This window comes from Aspergillus terreus, genomic scaffold, assembly GCF_000149615.1.
Source record: "Aspergillus terreus NIH2624 scaffold_1 genomic scaffold, whole genome shotgun sequence".
In the NCBI taxonomy this organism is placed as follows: Eukaryota; Fungi; Ascomycota; class Eurotiomycetes; order Eurotiales; family Aspergillaceae; genus Aspergillus; species Aspergillus terreus.
The window spans coordinates 2,417,124-2,434,230 of record NT_165972.1 but is presented as its reverse complement, the minus strand read 5'-3'; the positions used below and the strand labels follow the sequence as shown (position 1 = coordinate 2,434,230).

The 17,107-nt window shown below is 54.1% G+C and overlaps 5 protein-coding genes across 5 annotated transcripts; 2 read left to right on the top strand and 3 right to left on the bottom strand.

The window, feature by feature from the left end:
- Positions 1-1,455: 1,455 nt before the first annotated feature.
- Positions 1,456-4,736, bottom strand: ATEG_00867 (putative serine/threonine protein kinase (Kin4); the record flags this gene model as incomplete). Its single annotated transcript, XM_001210953.1, has 2 exons — positions 1,456-3,393; positions 3,453-4,736. 2 exons carry the CDS (start codon positions 4,734-4,736, stop codon positions 1,456-1,458), a joined length of 3,222 nt encoding a protein of 1,073 aa, XP_001210953.1.
- A 3,578-nt stretch (positions 4,737-8,314) lies between these two features.
- On the bottom strand, positions 8,315-9,871 carry ATEG_00866 (senescence-associated domain-containing protein; the record flags this gene model as incomplete). The annotated part of the gene is made up of 1 exon (XM_001210952.1): positions 8,315-9,871. One exon carries the CDS (start codon positions 9,869-9,871, stop codon positions 8,315-8,317), a length of 1,557 nt encoding a protein of 518 aa, XP_001210952.1.
- Positions 9,872-10,531: 660 nt separating this feature from the next.
- Positions 10,532-11,332, top strand: ATEG_00865 (Ser/Thr protein phosphatase superfamily; the record flags this gene model as incomplete). The annotated part of the gene is made up of 1 exon (XM_001210951.1): positions 10,532-11,332. One exon carries the CDS (start codon positions 10,532-10,534, stop codon positions 11,330-11,332), a length of 801 nt encoding a protein of 266 aa, XP_001210951.1.
- A 321-nt stretch (positions 11,333-11,653) lies between these two features.
- Positions 11,654-13,102, top strand: ATEG_00864 (acyl-CoA dehydrogenase; the record flags this gene model as incomplete). The annotated part of the gene is made up of 3 exons (XM_001210950.1): positions 11,654-11,754; positions 11,828-12,679; positions 12,736-13,102. The coding sequence occupies 3 exons, from the start codon at positions 11,654-11,656 to the stop codon at positions 13,100-13,102; spliced, it is 1,320 nt and encodes a 439-aa protein (XP_001210950.1).
- A 752-nt stretch (positions 13,103-13,854) lies between these two features.
- On the bottom strand, positions 13,855-15,153 carry ATEG_00863 (bZIP transcription factor; the record flags this gene model as incomplete). The annotated part of the gene is made up of 4 exons (XM_001210949.1): positions 13,855-13,968; positions 14,046-14,075; positions 14,455-14,558; positions 14,847-15,153. The coding sequence occupies 4 exons, from the start codon at positions 15,151-15,153 to the stop codon at positions 13,855-13,857; spliced, it is 555 nt and encodes a 184-aa protein (XP_001210949.1).
- Positions 15,154-17,107: the final 1,954 nt, after the last annotated feature.

The window sequence follows — 17,107 nt, the reverse complement described above, 5'->3', positions numbered from 1 at the left end:
CCCGCGGACTGACGGACGGATCCCCATCCCGCCGGCTGGAAGAGAGATACGCCGTGTAACCAGCCCCTGAGATCTTGGCCAAGCGGAAGACCGCCGATGAGGAAGAGGTCATGTGGTGGGATCAATAGACCGTAATGGTGTCGCAGACCATTTGCCTTTTAGCTCGTCGGGGTTGGGGTCGATGTGGGGATCCCGATCCACGGGAGCTGTCATTGCTTATCTCGTATCTGATTCGGATTAAGATCTCACAGACACCGGGGCTCAAACAGGTTGTCCACAGCTCTGGGTATACATACTAGGATTGTATTCTCAACTCTGCAGTCTTGCATAACCATCTATCTGCAAGAATCTACCTGCCTAGATAACTACAGGTATGAAGAGGGTGAAACCAATACCAAGACCATCCCTGGCCGATCATGGTCTTGGCCGGAATCTTGGCTTGCACCAGCGAACACAAGCACCAGCCCAATCCGCTCCCCCCCGGTCCGGGAGGGATTCTGCAGCTGACCAGCCGCCGGTGGTATCCCTTCCCTCGATGGTTACGCCCCGTCGACTCCGCCTCCTGCATTGCCTCTTGGCTCGCTACGGTGATCACCAGCCAGGCTTGGCTTACAGGACGAAGAATGTGGGTGCACCCCACCATGAGAGCAGCTACTCCGGAGTAGAATAAGGAGGTAGGAGTGATATCACCTAGTCAATGAACTCTAGACGATGGAAGAATCAAGACTACTCTCAACGCACCCTCCCCCAACAAGACGAGAATCATACACAAGACAAGATACCCCATCCAATGGTCATACATAGGTAATAAACAATTACTATCAAGAGGCCCGGTCAGTCCACCCCTGGCTCAATACAACATCGCCAAGCAACAATAATCAATTTACAATTCGAGGTATAGTGGCAAGTGGCAGGAATCGAACGAAATGGGAACAAAGGAAATAAAATTTATTCTCAACAAAGGAAAATATAAAAGAAACAAAAAAGGCTCGATATGAATATGTATGCGAGAAAGGGTTGCGGGTGCTAATGAGGACAAACCGAAAGCTGCAAGCAACGGAAGGGGACGAAAGCTGCTGGGTATCACGGGGTATCCAAATGACCTCTCTGCTCTCTCTCAAGATGCGAAAAACATAGAGCCTAATGGGCTCGGATCCTCCTTCAGAATAAACGCTACACATCGACACGGGGTTTGGTCCCTCCATCTGCTTCCAGGATGTCCAGAGCTGCTGAGGACATTGCCGCGCCTCGATCAACCCGAATGACTTCGAGGTCTGTCGGGCCTTCCATATATTCAATTCCCGAAAACAAAAGGCGAGTCGACTCATCGACCCAAACGGTCCTGCTCTTCGGCCTCCCGGGGAGTTCCGTATCAAGGTGATAACGCCCAGGCGCATCGATCGAAGAACATAGAAAGGAGTATAGAAGAAGATTATTAGTGGACAGGAATCGCTTCTACCGATCATCTCCCGCCCGGGACTTGGCTCGGCGTCGGAAAAAGTCCATCACCTTTCGTGCCGCACCGGAACTGCCCGAGTGTTGTGCGTCGTATTCATACGCATCGGCAAACTTTCGGTGATTCTTCTGAAGCACACCGGTTCCTCTTCCTGATCGGCCGGCTTGCACAGACTGCCGCGGAGCGCTATCATACGGACGGTTGTACTCATCGTAGTAGTTGGGAGTCGAGTTGTTGGCGTACTGGTGACGGTAGTAGTTGTCGTTATCGTTCGCATACACATGTTCGGCAGAGACACTGTTATAGGACGTCGGCTGATAAGCATCCTGTTGGGTTCCATGTAATACCGCAAACTGCTGGTCGATACGAGCCTGGTAGTTGTCCGGTTCGTCGGCCAGGTGCACCTCGTCTGACGGAGCACCTTCGGGCGCCATTGCCATCGTATCTTGCGTCCCGTAGCTGGTAGAGCGCGCGGGAGGTCGGATTGCTCCCGTAGACGGTCTTTGCTGCACTCGGTTGTCTGTCGAGCGATCTCCTTGCAGTTCTTCGTCGGGCGTCTGGGATCTGCTAGAAGAGGCGAGGCCCTTCAACGAGAATGATGCGGGCAAGAGAGAGAACCGGCGGGGCCGACCCTCGGTGCCGGTCTCGCTCATCTTTCGGTTGTATCCATACTGCATCGAACGTCTGGAATCCATGGACATCCTCGTGTCATCGCCACCATAAGGGTCCTTCATACTCGTAGGAGGATAACGCTTGCCAGTTCTTTGACGAGCTGCATTGCCCTGACCACCACGTCCTCCAAAGATGGAACCAGATCGTCCAAATAGCTTCTCTCCCAGACTGGACACCGTGTTGGACCTCTTGTGGCCCTTTGGCGGTTCCTGCCGGGGTGTCGTATTGAACTTGGAAGGTAGGTTCTGCGTACTCGGGCGACCAATCGAAGACTGAGAGGGATCCTGAGTCATTGGAGGCGAAATCACATACTGCTTGCTCTTCGGCTGGGCTAAGCGGCCCTGAGCATTGGTTGCAGCAACGGTCGGTGCCACAGGCTGACCATAGGAGCCTCGCGACGGCAAACGCCCGGTGTTAAATGAAGCCATGGAGGCGCCGGTGGTGGGTCGCACGTTACTAGTTGGAGGCATTGTTGTCGAGCCGGTGAGAGCAGCATTATCTGAAGTGGAGCGAGGCAAGTGCCCTGCTGTTGGGGTGGGGGCTGTTTTGGTAGAGGTACGCTCTGTGTGTGGCGCGCTTGGTGCGTCTTGCGATGTGGCCTGAATCGGCTGGCTGCTCCCCGCATCCCTGGTGCCCGACCTTGTGAGTGGTGCCGATTCCGATGGGCCTGACGGGGCTGCGCGGGTGGAATCCATAATAGACGAGTCACCCCGAGTGGTCTGCGACTGGGGGGCCACATATTCGACCTGGACAGTACGGCGCTTTGTATCCCGAGAAGATTTGGGCGATTGGTCTTGGGAAACATCCCCTGAGTGATGGACAAGCCCACCCACGGAAGGAATTGTACTTTGGTATGTCTTTGGAGGTTCCCTGACCGACGCACTCCGTGCAAGGGACGGGGCTTCCTTTTGACGCTCTGCCAATTTCGGGGGATCAGTACGCTCCTGGGAGCTGTCTTGGGCATTCGTACCACTCGGGATGGTCGCAGCAACGATATCAGCCACCTTCGTCGTGCTGCTGGTGATGTGTGAAACCACATGGGAGTACTCGCTGAGCCAACTGTGTCGAGCGACCTCGAAGAGATCTGCTCGTTTGCGAGGATCTGGCACCAATATCCGTCTCAGGAGGTCGCGAGCATGAGGAGTGACATATTCGGGGAAAGTAAGAGGCGTCGTGACAATGTACTTGTAGAGGAGGTTGATGTTATCGCCGTCCGGGTTTGCAGGATCATCGTCGAAAGGGAGATAGCCCGCGAGCATTGCATACTAGTTGGGTAAGCAGGTGGAAGGGGAGAAGGAAGGGTACCAAGGAGTCCGATACTCACCAGGATAACTCCACAACTCCATACGTCGACCTTACGCCCGGTGTACAGCGAGTCACTCACGACCAGTTCTGGTGCAGCATAGCAGGGACTTCCGCAGCTGGTCTGCATCAGATCCCCGCGCCGCATTCCCTTCGAATTCTGCTTGTCCAGTCGCATTCGTTTGACATAATCCTTGTTCGTGAGATTGTACTCGATCTCCTCACTCAGCTCATCAGTAGGGTCGAACGTATTGGCGAATCCGAAGTCGGTGATAATGATGTTGCGATTGCGGTCCAACAGCAAGTTTTCCAGCTTGAGGTCACGGTGCACAATACCCTTCTTGTGGAGATAGCCCACCCCAGAGACCAGCTGCGCGAACAGTCGCCGGGCACTGTTGTCTTTGAGGTACCGATTGTTCAAAATGTAATCGAAGAGCTCGCCTCCGGATGCGTACTCCATGATGATACCAATGTGGCGATCCGTCTCCACCATCTCGTGAAGCCGCACAATGTTGGGATGGGACAGGTCGCGCAGGATCGAGATCTCGCGGTAGATCTTGGGCAGTCGACTCGGGTTAGACCCGAGCGTCTCCCTCCGAATCAGCTTGATGGCGACTTCAATTGTGCCATCCCTCTTCCAGCCCAGCTTGACCTTACCAAACTCACCCTCGCCTACAGTTTGACCCAGAATATACTGCCCAAAGGTCGTCTCCTTGCGCTTGACGGTATTCTCGGTGTAGTCATGCCGACTTCGTAGCCCACCGCGACCTCCATCATCTACGCCCTCGCTGCCCACCAAACCCAATCCCGGAGTAGGAGTGCTGTCTGTCGAAGGGGAGGCACCGGTTTGTCGCACTTGTTCGCGTTCGATGTCCACCGACGGATCACTCACCAGCACCTGGTTGATCACCGTGCTCGACTCCTTGACCAACGTCCCGGAGCCGGGCGTCACCTCCATAACTTCTCCCGGATGGTTGGCGGAAGCGGAGGCTACTTCGGTTCGAGTGTCTCCTGCGCTCCTGGACGGATCCTCCGATGGTTTGCCAGCGTGCCGTCGCGACCTTGATTCGTCCCCTTTCCTCTCGCGGTCACTTCGATTCTTTCCATTGCGGGATGCCTTCTCCGGGGAGCTGCGTTGGCTTCGGTGGTTCGAGGATGTTCGCGGCGGAGGGATCGGCGGCGTTCCCAGGAGATCGGGGTATATGGGCGAGCGGTTATTCTGCTGGGCCGGCGAAGGCGCCGCGGAGGTCAGAGCCGGAGATGCATGGGTGGTGCGCGGCAGGGGCTGCGATTGGGAGTCGCTCATAGCCGAAGAAGCTGTCGGGACCGGGACAGAAAAGGACTGCTGCTGCGGAGAATTTAGCGCACTGTCGCTAGTAGTCAAGTGTGAGTCAGGAAACCGTGGCGACCGCGGGATGGGTCTGAGGTAAGATCGGGCGGGATGCGACTTCTCATGACTGATGCGCGAAGGAAGTTGACGGGCGGAAGGAAGAAGGAGAGAAAACAGCGGGATGGGAAGGTGCAGACAGAGGAAATCGTTTGCAGGGCCGCGGATGACATACCTTCGATCGAGGAAGGCGCGGCAGGACTGCGAGGGAAACAGTACTGCCGCGTTACGGTCCGAGACCCGTCAGCCTCGCCAGGCACGCGTGGAAGAGAGAGATTGGTATGGGCGATCAGATCAATTCGATCCGGTTGACCAATTGCGATCGACGAAGCGAAGTTCCGACTTGTCAAAAGTCTTCCGGGGACGAATGTGATCCCGCAGTCGGCGATGTTGTCAGAATTGTTCTTTTTTTGATAAATTTTGTTCGTGACAGCAAACGATCGATCGGCTGTTGTCGGTTGTTGGGTCGGCCAGCTAAGCACTCGTCTCACATTAGTTTTTCGCTGGTCGGGGTATGCATTTGGGGACCGCCGATAAGGGGCGACAGCGTTTGTTAAGGACGACTGACCACGAACCACTTCTGCAACCAGCGGAATCCAACAATCCAGGACTTCGTGAGGCTATCCAAGACACCAGGTCGACGAAGTAATAAGAAGGAAGAAATGATAAAAGTCATCCAACGAAAGAAAGAAGAAGATCAAAGGAGAAGAAATGCGCGGGGAGGAGTCTCGGTCGCTTGTTGTTTTCCCGTGTTGACGAGGACTCTCCTTTTTTTTGGATTTTTTTTTTTCGAATTATCGTAGGAGGGAAAGAAAGACACCCAAACCAAATGGAAAACCTCTGCACTGCAGAACGGATTGACTCTCGTCGTTGACCTCACCAGAGGAATATCCGCTACCCAGATAGGTAATGGGGAGGGGATGACGGGGTGGAAGGAATGTGAAGACGTCGAGCAGACGCGGGCGGGAAGAAGAAGCAGCAGCCTCGGGAGACGCGAGGTTACCCACTTCTGACCTCCTGAGCTAAGGTCCCCAAGAGCGATTGTCGCGACGACCACGTCGGGAGGGCCCCAGCGCTTTAATGGCTCAACACCGCGGAACGAAGAAACGAGGCAGAATGAGGGTCGCGCAGAAGAGCATGATCGACTGACGAGGTAGGAAATTAGAAAAGAAAGGAAAATGAAGGAGAGACGGATGGAACTGTCTGGCGGAAGAATGGATAGTACGGAGTAGTAGTAGTGTAGGAGTAGTTTAGTTTAGTTTAGTTTGGGCGGCGTAAGAGGGGCGGCGGTGGAGGTTCAACCAGCTGGATCGGACAGGGGGTTGGCGCGAGGGAGCTTTCAATGGGAAAATAGAAACTCGTTGACGAGAGAAATCAATGAAATGGACGGAAGGGGGATGAATGGGACAACGCAAGCGAGGAAGAAACAATCCAGGTAATACTCCGAGTAGTGTCCTCGTTGGCTTCCGATGATGATGTTGTTGATGATGATGATGATGGCGGTGATGGTGATTTAGGCATCGTAGAGCGGGTCGCTGGACCCGACATTAAAAATAGCTTCAATTACAACGGAGGACCGTCCGTTGGTGATGATGATGATTATCAAGGGTTCTACCATGGATAGCTATTCTTTCATCATACTCGAATATGCTATCACCAGTTTCTTTCAACATAACACATCTGATCAGAAGATACCTACAGTACGGAGCACTACGGATCGCGTCAATAATAGTAATCATCATAACACTGACAACTGTTGGCCAACTGCCAAGTCATCAGGGGGTCCAACCTAACCACTGTTTCATCCAAGGCCCTCTGGGGACCAGCGATCGTCATCAAGAACCGCCAGTGCGGCCGTTCGCCGGGTTGCCATTGGCCCCCCAGCCGGTCCATATACCGTTCTTTTCGTTAAGCGTCTATCAGGTGCATCCGGTGCTTACGAGGTCCGTGATGGGAGCATCGGGAGCAGCAAACTACATTCCCTGTCCGATTCCCCGACAAAAAGAAAGAAACCAAACAAAACAACCCCCCTGGGAAAAGAAATCAATCCCTTCTTGCCCCTTTTGCCCCTTTCCTGACTCCATCTCCACCCCAACCACGGTAGGGATACCCGCGGGCCCAGGGTTCTCTGGCGGTGCAACCGACCAGCGGAGCTAACTAACTAATCAGCGTGCCTCAGGATACACTGAAGCTTAATCGATCGCTCCCTGCGTTTATGCATCACATTGATAGTCTTTCTCCAGATCTTATCTGGAGCGCCGTATTCCACTCTCTTCCCCAGACAGGACCAAGTTAGCCGCCCTGTCAGAAGACAAGATGGCTAGGGACCATGGGAAAAAGCAATGCCCAATGCATCATAGCTCCATAGCTATAATTATCCTACAGAGTACGGAGCACAAAAAGCAATCAAAATCCCGGAACACTATTTTCCATCCACGTCGTCATCTAAGCGAGGCATCCTCCGGAAGACGGATACATAGTTATAGTTATGTAGATAGACAGACCCTCCATACACGCCATGCACTGACGATCAACTATCAATCCCACTATTTACCCATCAAATTCTCCTAAACTCTATCCGCCACCTCTCAAAAGACGGATAAGATAGATACCTTGCATCCCCGCCCCGATCGCAAACGCGGCAATGTGGTAGGTATGCATGTGAGGATTTCTCCATCGATTTCTCCCCCGCAGAGGCTATCGAATCTACGGAGTCCCTAGGTACTATCTCTCGATGAACAACCGTATCCCAAGTAACCATCCAATTCCTCCCAACCCCTCGCAGTGGTCGCCTTCTCAGTTCTGGCGGCGGAACTCGGGAGCTCATCCCTTCCCTTCCACCCTCCGTCATCCGAGTAATATATTGCTGCGTAGGCGCGGCACCAGCGGGCTGGGCGTAAGCTGCCACCGGACGAATGAAAGTTTATACTCAACCAGCAATCCGGAAGGCGAATCCGAAAATTCTCAATTAGCTCTGGATCGAGATTCCGCAGCCCTCCAGCTCTCGGGACTTATTGCCAATTTGTGTACGGAGTACTCTATAGGTAACCCGCATATTACCTTGTTCTCGTATAGTAGATTGCAGCCAAGGCCATTATTCATCGGTCGGCCCGCAACAAGGGTCATCCTGGCGCGTTTGAAGGCAATCTCGTCTCTCCGATCCCTGTAACCCGCCGTTTCCATGGCAGCGCCATGGCTGGTGCGTCTGACAACAAACCGCCTGGACTATTGAGTGCATTCAGAGAACCGAGACAGCTGCATCTCATTCATATCACTCATCACTATTCACATTCCATGTCTATAGAAACTTCCTACCGAAAACCCTCAACAAGCTCAAGCAAACACGCCAATAACCGGGACATCCGTCGTACCAGCCGATTTCAACCCAATGAACCAGAGTTGAGGCGAATACAGAGCATCCTAGCAAACGTCGCTGATACCAAAAACCAAGCAGAGAGAGTCGTACCGGCTCCACGCGAAGAGATCACCACGCTCGATCATCGCTTGCCCCCTGACATGGAGGTACCCCCCAGAGACATGGTGTTAGGAGCACCATATGCGGGAGGGGGCGTTGGGGTTGGAGATGGGCGTCGCATCTGAGGGTTCCCGCCAGACGAATACCCAGGCTGGTTCAGGCCGGCAGGTCCAGGTGGCGTGGAGGGTGCCGGACCACCACCAACAACGACCTGCTTCCCATCCTTCATCCGTCCCACAACCATGCCTTTCGCCACAGACTTCAGAAGCGCTTTGCGGCTGACTCCAGAGGCGTCGATGTACACCAACCCGACGTTCTTGACCCCTCCCGTCAGATCGGTAGCCACCGCCCCCGCCTCCGCACCATAACGATGTCCGATCATAGTACTGGCCGCCGCAGATCCGGAAGTCAGCACGTTTCGAGCGCCCTGCTCGATACCATCGGCCAGTGTTGAGAAGGCGATCATAGACTTGTTCAGCATGCCGGGTCTGTGCCCCTGGTCAAGGCTCTTGCCCTTGCTGTTGTTATCTTTGCGGCGAGACAAGGAGGCCCCGAAGTTCTGCGCATATTTCCCCACCTGTCCTACCGTGCGAGAGGAGACACCGGCTGCACCCTGGGAGAAAGTTCCAACCTTCCGGACTCTGGCATGAGTGGTCTCAGAGAAGGTCATAGGCTTCGGGTTGGGCTTTGTCTTCCGTGTGAAGCTGTCAGCTCCACTGGCCATTGCATTGGCCAGGTACGTTGACCCGGTGACAATCAATCGTGAAGCAGTAGCAGATGTCTGGACGAGAGTAGAGTCCTTGTATGCGGGATGTCGGGCTGTCGCCAGGTACTCCTCTGACACATTGTTGACATTGACTTGGTTGCCCTCACCTTCTGCAGGGAGTTGAACTTCCACAGGCCCTACATTGACAAAACGGTCAGTCACGGTACGCGTTGTGAGAGGGGTCCAATGCAGCGTACTTTTCGAGCCCGGTTTGACGCCGGGTCCTTCAACCACATCATATCCTTCCATCTCACCAACCACGCTTCCATTCTCCTCATCGACCAGCACAATGCGCCCATGTGGGTCTTTCCTATCAGCGGCGGGGGAAGAAACATATGCCTCCCCAGGAGCAAAGTCGGCCGGGTTGTAGGCCGCATGGTCCTTCGGCACAGAGGCACGTTCGAGGAATGCGGTGCATTGGGCAAGAATGGTCTCAAATGTGTCGACATCCTCCTGAGTGACTTTATCAGGTCCGCTTCCGATGGATGGGAACTGGATACGAATGAAAGCGCCGGCGTCGGGTCCGAGATCCCAACGAGGGATCAAGTAGCTGTTGGGGGGTTGGTGGTAGATCTGGGTGGTCGCAGGCAGCGCCATGTCCAGCTCTGGTGGGAGGTGCATATGAAGGTAGAAATCTTCTTCGGGCGGTGCATCTTGCCCTTGAGCGGCAGATGTGGTTGTCGGCACCATTAACAGAGACAGCGTCTGGGGTCCCGACGGGGTGAGTTCGGATTCTTCGCCATTCTGAATATGGAAAGCAAGAATGTTGTTGACGCTGAAAAGAAGTCGAGGGTCGTGAACGGTAGAAGTCATGATCGGCGTGTGGTTGGGGAGCGAAAAAAGGAGAGGAGAGCCCTGACGTAGTTTATCACCCAAAGCGGGGATGGATGGAAGATGCGGGGTGTAAAATAGTAGAGGTCCGGCGCCTAGGTGTCGTAGCGTATGTGTGTGGGAACAACAGGGGAGGTGGTGATTGAAGCAGACAGGAGTCCCAAAAAGAACCGGAGAGTTGAAACAAGTTGAAAGACGAACGCTGGCCTCCGTGGGGGATGTGGGAGAGTCCTAATTATATACTATCTTGCAGGCAAAAGTCTTGGTGGTCTTGGGAGGGTCCAGGGTCCAGCTGCGAATCATAGTAAACGTGTCAGCCTTAGGTAAGCGCCACTTACGCGCCCCTGCTTTGGTCTTTTTGGTTGGCGGGATGACTGCGCCACATTCATCATTCTGCACCGCCACTGTTCCCAACCAAACAAGTGGCTTGATAGCAGTCTTTGATTGTCCCTCTTTCATGTGAATTTCTTGTCTTGTCCAAACACCAGATTGAGGCGATCGGACATTTCCGTTCCCAACGCTCTCTGGAAGGTTCTTGCCTCAGATAGAACCATTGGGAAATACCAGCGGTGTACGTCAGTGCAGTTATTTTTGTCGACTCAATCGTCCTCGCTCCCGCGCGGCGTTTCGCCGGTGTCTGACATGGCGCGTATCCAGATTGTGTCGGACCTCCATCTAGAAAACCCGACAGCCTATGATGTATTCGTGATAGAGCCCCAAGCGCCGTACTTGGCGCTTCTAGGTGACATCGGTGTAGTCCAAGACGAGGGTTTCTTCCCGTTCATCACAGCCCAGCTCCGCAACTTCCAGATCGTTTTCCTGCTCCTCGGAAATCATGAACCATTCTATTCCAACTGGTCCAGCGTGAGAAAGCAGGTCGCGGACTTCTCGGGCAGCATCAGCAGGACATGTTCGCAGGATCCAGGGCTGGGACAATTCGTCTTCCTTGATCGGACGCGCTTTGACTTGAGTCCGGATGTGACGCTCCTCGGCTGTACACTGTACTCCAACGTGTTTAAAGACCAGGAGGAGCGCGTGAGCTTCGGGCTCAATGATTTTTATCACATCCAAGACTGGACCGTTGACGACCACAGAGTGGCCCATGAAGCTGACTGCGCATGGCTCAATCAACAAGTTACCGACATTGCTGCGTCAGAACCTCATCGCAGGATCGCCATCTTCACGCACCATAGTCCCACCGTCGCCGCCCCGGCGGTCAATCCCGTCCACACCAATAGTCCCATCTCTTCGGGGTTTGCGACCGACTTATCCGGTAGTTCCTGCTGGCAGGCTGCTCAGGTTCGGTTGTGGGCGTTCGGACATACTCATTACAATTGCGATTATGTGGATGAGCCGACGGGCAAACGGGTCATGACGAACCAGCGAGGGTATTACTTCGCTCAGGCGGCGGGGTTTGATGTGAGCAAAGTGGTTGACATCTGATGGACGGAGAACATATCAGTCATAAGAATATTCGCCGAACATCTGAAGATCCAAGCTAGAAACATCCTTCAGTACTTAATTTGCGGTTGGCATCGATAGTTTGTAGTTGTGGTTATCGGTGGTTGTTGTACCCCGGAGGTCATCGATAGCCGCGGTTAACCGAGGCACTTCTGGACTCTCCTCGTGATTTCACCTGCCCGCCGCCCTCCTCCTTCACATTCTCGCCCTCTCCGACTTTTCTTCCCTCTTTCTTCCCGTTGCCGTGCCGTTCAGGATTACATCTTTCTTTTGGCCGAATAATCTTTCACTACTACCCCTGCGATGGCGTCTATCACCCGCGCGTTGCGGCCTCTGTCCCGCACTGCTTCGACCTCCTTCCGCTTGGCCGCCAGACGGTCACTGCCTCACCGTTTCACCCCCAGGTACGCTCATCTCACCCGTGCTACAAGTACCTGCTTTCTCAAATGCTCCGAACCACAATTGACCCCCCTACAGCACCACCCATGCATTCTCGACCACCTCCCGCCGGCGGGATGTCGACCTGTCCAGCCTGACCCCGACGCCGATCACGCTTCTGTCGGAGACGGAGTCGCTCATGGCGGAGACGGTGTCCAAGTTCGCACAGGAGCAGATCGGACCGAAGGTGCGCGAGATGGACGAGGCGGAGACGATGGACCCGGCAATCGTGGAGCAGCTGTTCGAGCAGGGTCTGATGGGCATCGAGATCCCGGAGGAGTTCGGCGGCGCCGGGATGAACTTCACGGCGGGCATCGTGGCAATTGAGGAGCTGGCGCGCATCGACCCCAGCGTCAGCGTGCTGGTCGACGTGCACAACACGCTCGTCAACACCGCGTTCCTGAAGTACGGCGATGCCCAGGTCAAGCGCACGTGGCTGCCGCAGCTGGCCACCGGCACCGTCGGCTCGTTCTGTTTGTCCGAGCCGGCGTCCGGCTCCGATGCCTTCGCCCTGCAGACTAAGGCCGAGAAGACCGCCGACGGCTACAAAATCAACGGCTCCAAGATGTGGATCACTAACTCCATGGAGGCCGGCGTGTTCATTGTCTTCGCCAACCTCAACCCCAGCGCCGGGTACAAGGGTATCACCGCCTTCATCGTCGAGAAGGACACCCCCGGCTTCTCTATCGCCAAGAAGGAGAAGAAGCTGGGCATCCGCGCCAGCAGCACCTGCGTGCTCAACTTCGACGACGTCGTCATCCCCAAGGCCAACCTTCTGGGCGAGGAGGGCCAGGGCTACAAGTACGCCATTAACCTTCTTAACGAGGGGCGCATCGGTATTGCCGCCCAGATGACCGGTCTAGCGCTTGGTGCGTGGGAGAATGCCGCAAGGTAAGTAATCTTCATCTCTCCGGCACAAGACCGCTCAGGCTGATAACCGACGACAGCTATGTCTGGAACGACCGTAAGCAGTTCGGCCAGCTTATTGGAAACTTCCAAGGCATGCAGCACCAAATTGCCCAGGCCTACACGGAGATTGCTGCCGCTCGCGCCCTTGTCTACAACGCCGCGCGCAAGAAGGAGGCTGGCCAGGACTTCGTCCAAGACGCCGCCATGGCCAAGCTCTACGCCTCCCAGGTTGCCGGCCGGGTGGCCAGCTCGGCCGTCGAGTGGATGGGTGGCATGGGCTTCGTGCGTGAGGGCATTGCCGAGAAGATGTTCCGCGACAGCAAGATCGGCGCTATCTACGAGGGAACCAGCAACATCCAGCTGCAAACCATTGCCAAGCTTCTCCAGAAGCAGTACACCCGGTGAAAGTTCTTTCGAATAGTCATGAGCGGTGTTCGGCACTAAATTGAGGGTTGGAGTAACTGAATATGCATGACGATCATTTGTATGATAAGCCGCTTTCAGATATAGAAAGAAGAATTTTGCGTTTCAAGCTCCGCTGTTCTGAGCCCATCCCCTGTAACTCCCTCTGCCCTACCCACCTTTGGTTAAGACGAAGAAAACGCGCCGTGATTCGAGCATCAACCGGAATCAAACTCCGATATCCTAGGCCAATAGATCCAAGGACCGATTAGATTATGGGGACAAAACGTGGAAGCGGCTTTATGCTTAAGATAGTTGCAGGCAGAAGCCCACTAGCGTCTTATCAGAGCAGGTACCAGGCGTAGAATGGCGATGGTGGTCTTGAGAAGTATAATTAGCCATTGAGTGAACATCAACCGCATCGTGCACAACGAAGAGTACTCGCAAGAAATATGCTACATTCAGAGATATGCCCTGTACTTCATAGACATGACCGTTCAATCATCATTCGTAAATTTTATCTTCTCTCCTTGATATTTTTGTGGAATGCCCTCTTCTTGTGCCTCTTCCCCGTTTTAATACAAATGACCCGGAATACGTGGAACCGAATATTTCCAAATTGTCCCGAAGAACAACTTAACAAGCTCTGGCTTACTTCTCGAAGTAAGCCATTGATACCCCGACGGACCATCAGGCTACCTAGCTGCCGGAGAGTTGCAGAGCAAATGTCCGACCATATAGGCTTGTCCGCCTAGTCAATCTTCCAACAGGATTAGCGCGCCAGCCGCAAAAGCCCCGGTGTCGACCTTATGGATGGGTGATTCGCAAAGGTGGAGGAAGTGGCGGAGGGTGTCGGCGTAGAGTCTGTGCTAAAAACAAAGTTAGCCCTAAATCATGTATATGGATCCTAAGTTCCACGTACTCCTTCGCCTAAGAAAGAACAAACCTTCGATCCTGACGTGATTCGAACAGATTGCTGGCGCATAGTGCACACGCCACAAAGACTATCCCTCAATCACCTGGCGTGAACAGCCAGTATGTCACCTATGTGGAGAGCCTCGTCGCCCTGACGAGTGGCACGGCTGCAACTAAGGTCGCGGCACCCAATGATAAGTTTGCGGCGGCTGTCCCGTGTGTTGCTGGTATTGCTGATTGTTTGGTAAAACAGCATAAGCCCGAGGTTCCCGATTCGCCGGCGATGGGACGGTCGGGACCGACGTCGACCGCGGGATGGACACAAACCCCACGGCCTGTTGATGCGGTATTTCCTCCCCATGTCCTTGATTCGAGCCTGAGGGAGTGTATAGCTGGGTGTATGGCTGAAAATGAGGCTGTTCATGGTGATGGGCGCTTACTGTGCCATGGAATTCGACTTGGGGCGTGGCAAGGGGTATCGGGTTTTGCGTACGGATCTGACCCTCGAGAACATAAGGCTCGGCTCGACTGGAGTAATCGGCATCTGAAGAATCGCACAGGGAGGAGGACCGGGTGGAACTGTACGGCGCCCAGTCCGGGGTGACGGAAACCTGGCTGGAACTCGAGAGGGCAGACGGTGCCCTGGACGCGGGATGCATGGATATAGGGTCCGGGTATTGGGAACTAGATAGAATGGGCCCCGATGGTGTAGCACTGTAGCTTGTCTCTGCTGTTTCACAAAAAGGGGAAAGGAGAGAAAACCCCCGTCAGCGGTGGAACAAGGCTGATATACAGCATGGGGCACATAGCACGCTGCCCACGTCTCACTCACCCATCTGACCATAATCAGGTCGGCCACTCAGCAGAGCAAGTTGGTGTCGAAGAGCTCTGATTTCGTTCTCCAGGACGGCATTTCTTCGGACCACGTCGTCGTATTGTTCCCCCTTGGCTTTCAGCTCAGCCACTTGATGTTCCAAGCGCTCGATATGTTCCCTAGTCCGCTGACGGATCGTTCTCTGGGCCTCCCGATCATTCGCACGTTTCCTTTCCAGCTGTTCTGCAGAAAGGGATGTGACTTTCCGCGTGCCAGCACGAGATTCTCGTTTCTTGGGCTGGGAGGATTCCGGCTGGGGGCTCATGCTGCGGCTGTCCTGGCGGGCTGACTCGACGGGGTATTCAGAAAGAGAGGGGAAGATGTCCGTGGGGAATAAATATGGACATGAATTTGCGCGCGATGCATGCCAGGATTGTGTGGTTCCTCAAAAAAGACTTGAAATCGGCTCTGAATATGTGACTATAGTCGTTCCAAGTGCGTGGGTCGCGCTAAGCCTGCGATGCGTGCAAGAAAGATACGGCAAAGAGCCACTTGATATAAACAAAGCGAGTGGAGAGATCGACTGGAACCATCCATCTATATTTCGAAGATAGCCAAGAAGACTCATTCGAAGCCCGCGGACGAGTCGTGAACTTCGATATAGGCCTGGGGTTCCGGCTATCAGGCGCGCGTGGGCCTAAAATATCTCCCACTCCAGATCGTTGTCAAATGCTAGGGAGAACAGTTCCGCACCAGATTAACTCCCAGCAATATAGGAGCCCTGCTTACCAAAGGGTGACCTTTGCCGTTTAGCACGCCAATGGGCACACGGCAAGTCCGAGAGAATCCCTGTGGGAGGGGCGATTGGAGGCATGGTGCCGTGCTCCAGGAAGTTATTACTATGGGTCTGCGCTATGAGCACTTTTTTTTTTTTTCCCTTCCCTGTCTTACCGACCCTCCCGACCTACAAGGAGTGTCGACGCTCTAGTTCGCAATTGGGGAAAGATCCGACAGCCTAGCCGGGCTGTAGCGACAGCGGCCATCAATGGCTGTAATGCTGGCATTACCTGACCAGCATCCAGTCATATGCGGACTCGGTACCAGAAGAATTGCTTTTCTGTATCAATCAGTGGCTGCCGTAAGTGGGCACTTCCGGCCGCCAGTGACCCCCATATCGGAAGCGATTCGCGAATTCTATCGAGTAGCGTACAATATACGGCGGTTTAATCAGTTCGGTGGACCCTAGTATATCCGGGCCACATGGTGAACCCAATAAGGTCGTCCAGACTCAAAAGGAAAAAAAAAAAAAAAAAAGAAAAAAGATTGGGTTCCGAAGGCTTCGACCCGCCTGGCCATCTCGGTATTTCGAGGCCAGATCAAGAGCGGAGACCGGAGAATTGGACAGCTGAGAATTATGCAAGGGAACCACCACACAGGACACATTGGGCCGTGCGATGTGCGCTCAGCTGGTGACAATGCGGTTTGACGATAGGAATAGTATTTGCAACCGCGAACCCCTGGACTGAGGAAAGAAAGAGGTGATCTTCAGGCCCTCTGGATGTAGTATTTGGAATCATGAACCTCAGGATCTGCCGTTCTTGGCGACGACCAGATATTAAGAATGGCCCCCGAGTGTTTTAGGGCCTAGTGAATCGCACATCCTCCATATTTCGGCTAGCGCCAGAGGGCGCCTATGCCCAAGAAGGATACCTGTGTTCACCCGTACCATGGTAAACCATCTCAGATCTTGGATCGGTCAGCACTTGGAAAGTTTGGTACTCCGGGCGGTCCTGGCCACGAGGTAAAGGGAGATTGACTCCACTCCTTCCAATAGTGGTTTCCGAAACAGCCTACAATTTGTGGGATAAAGCGGGAGAAATGGAGAGGAACCCCTGGGGCGTCCTAGTCGGTCCTCCCAATGGGTCTGAGTAGTGTTGTTGGTTTGAACCGGATTCATATTGGAGACCAAGGGCCCGGCAGCACTTTGCCGGGGAGGGATCCAGAATACACCGTACGGAGTAAATAAACTAAGGAGGAAACCAACGGAATACGAGGCCGTCTCAGTGTGCCATCAAGAAGGCTGGCTGGCTGATGAATGACGCACGCTGTGCCTTACCACGGTTAGCAGGGAACTGCTAAAATGCTCGGATGGGGCACATTACTCACAGTTTTCTGACTTTCTCTTGATTTCTTATCGTTTTGGACCCTCACCCTGCCTCAATTGCCGACGGCATTGCGGGCTTGGAAAACGTCTCCATATTTAATTTTGATCTGTTTTT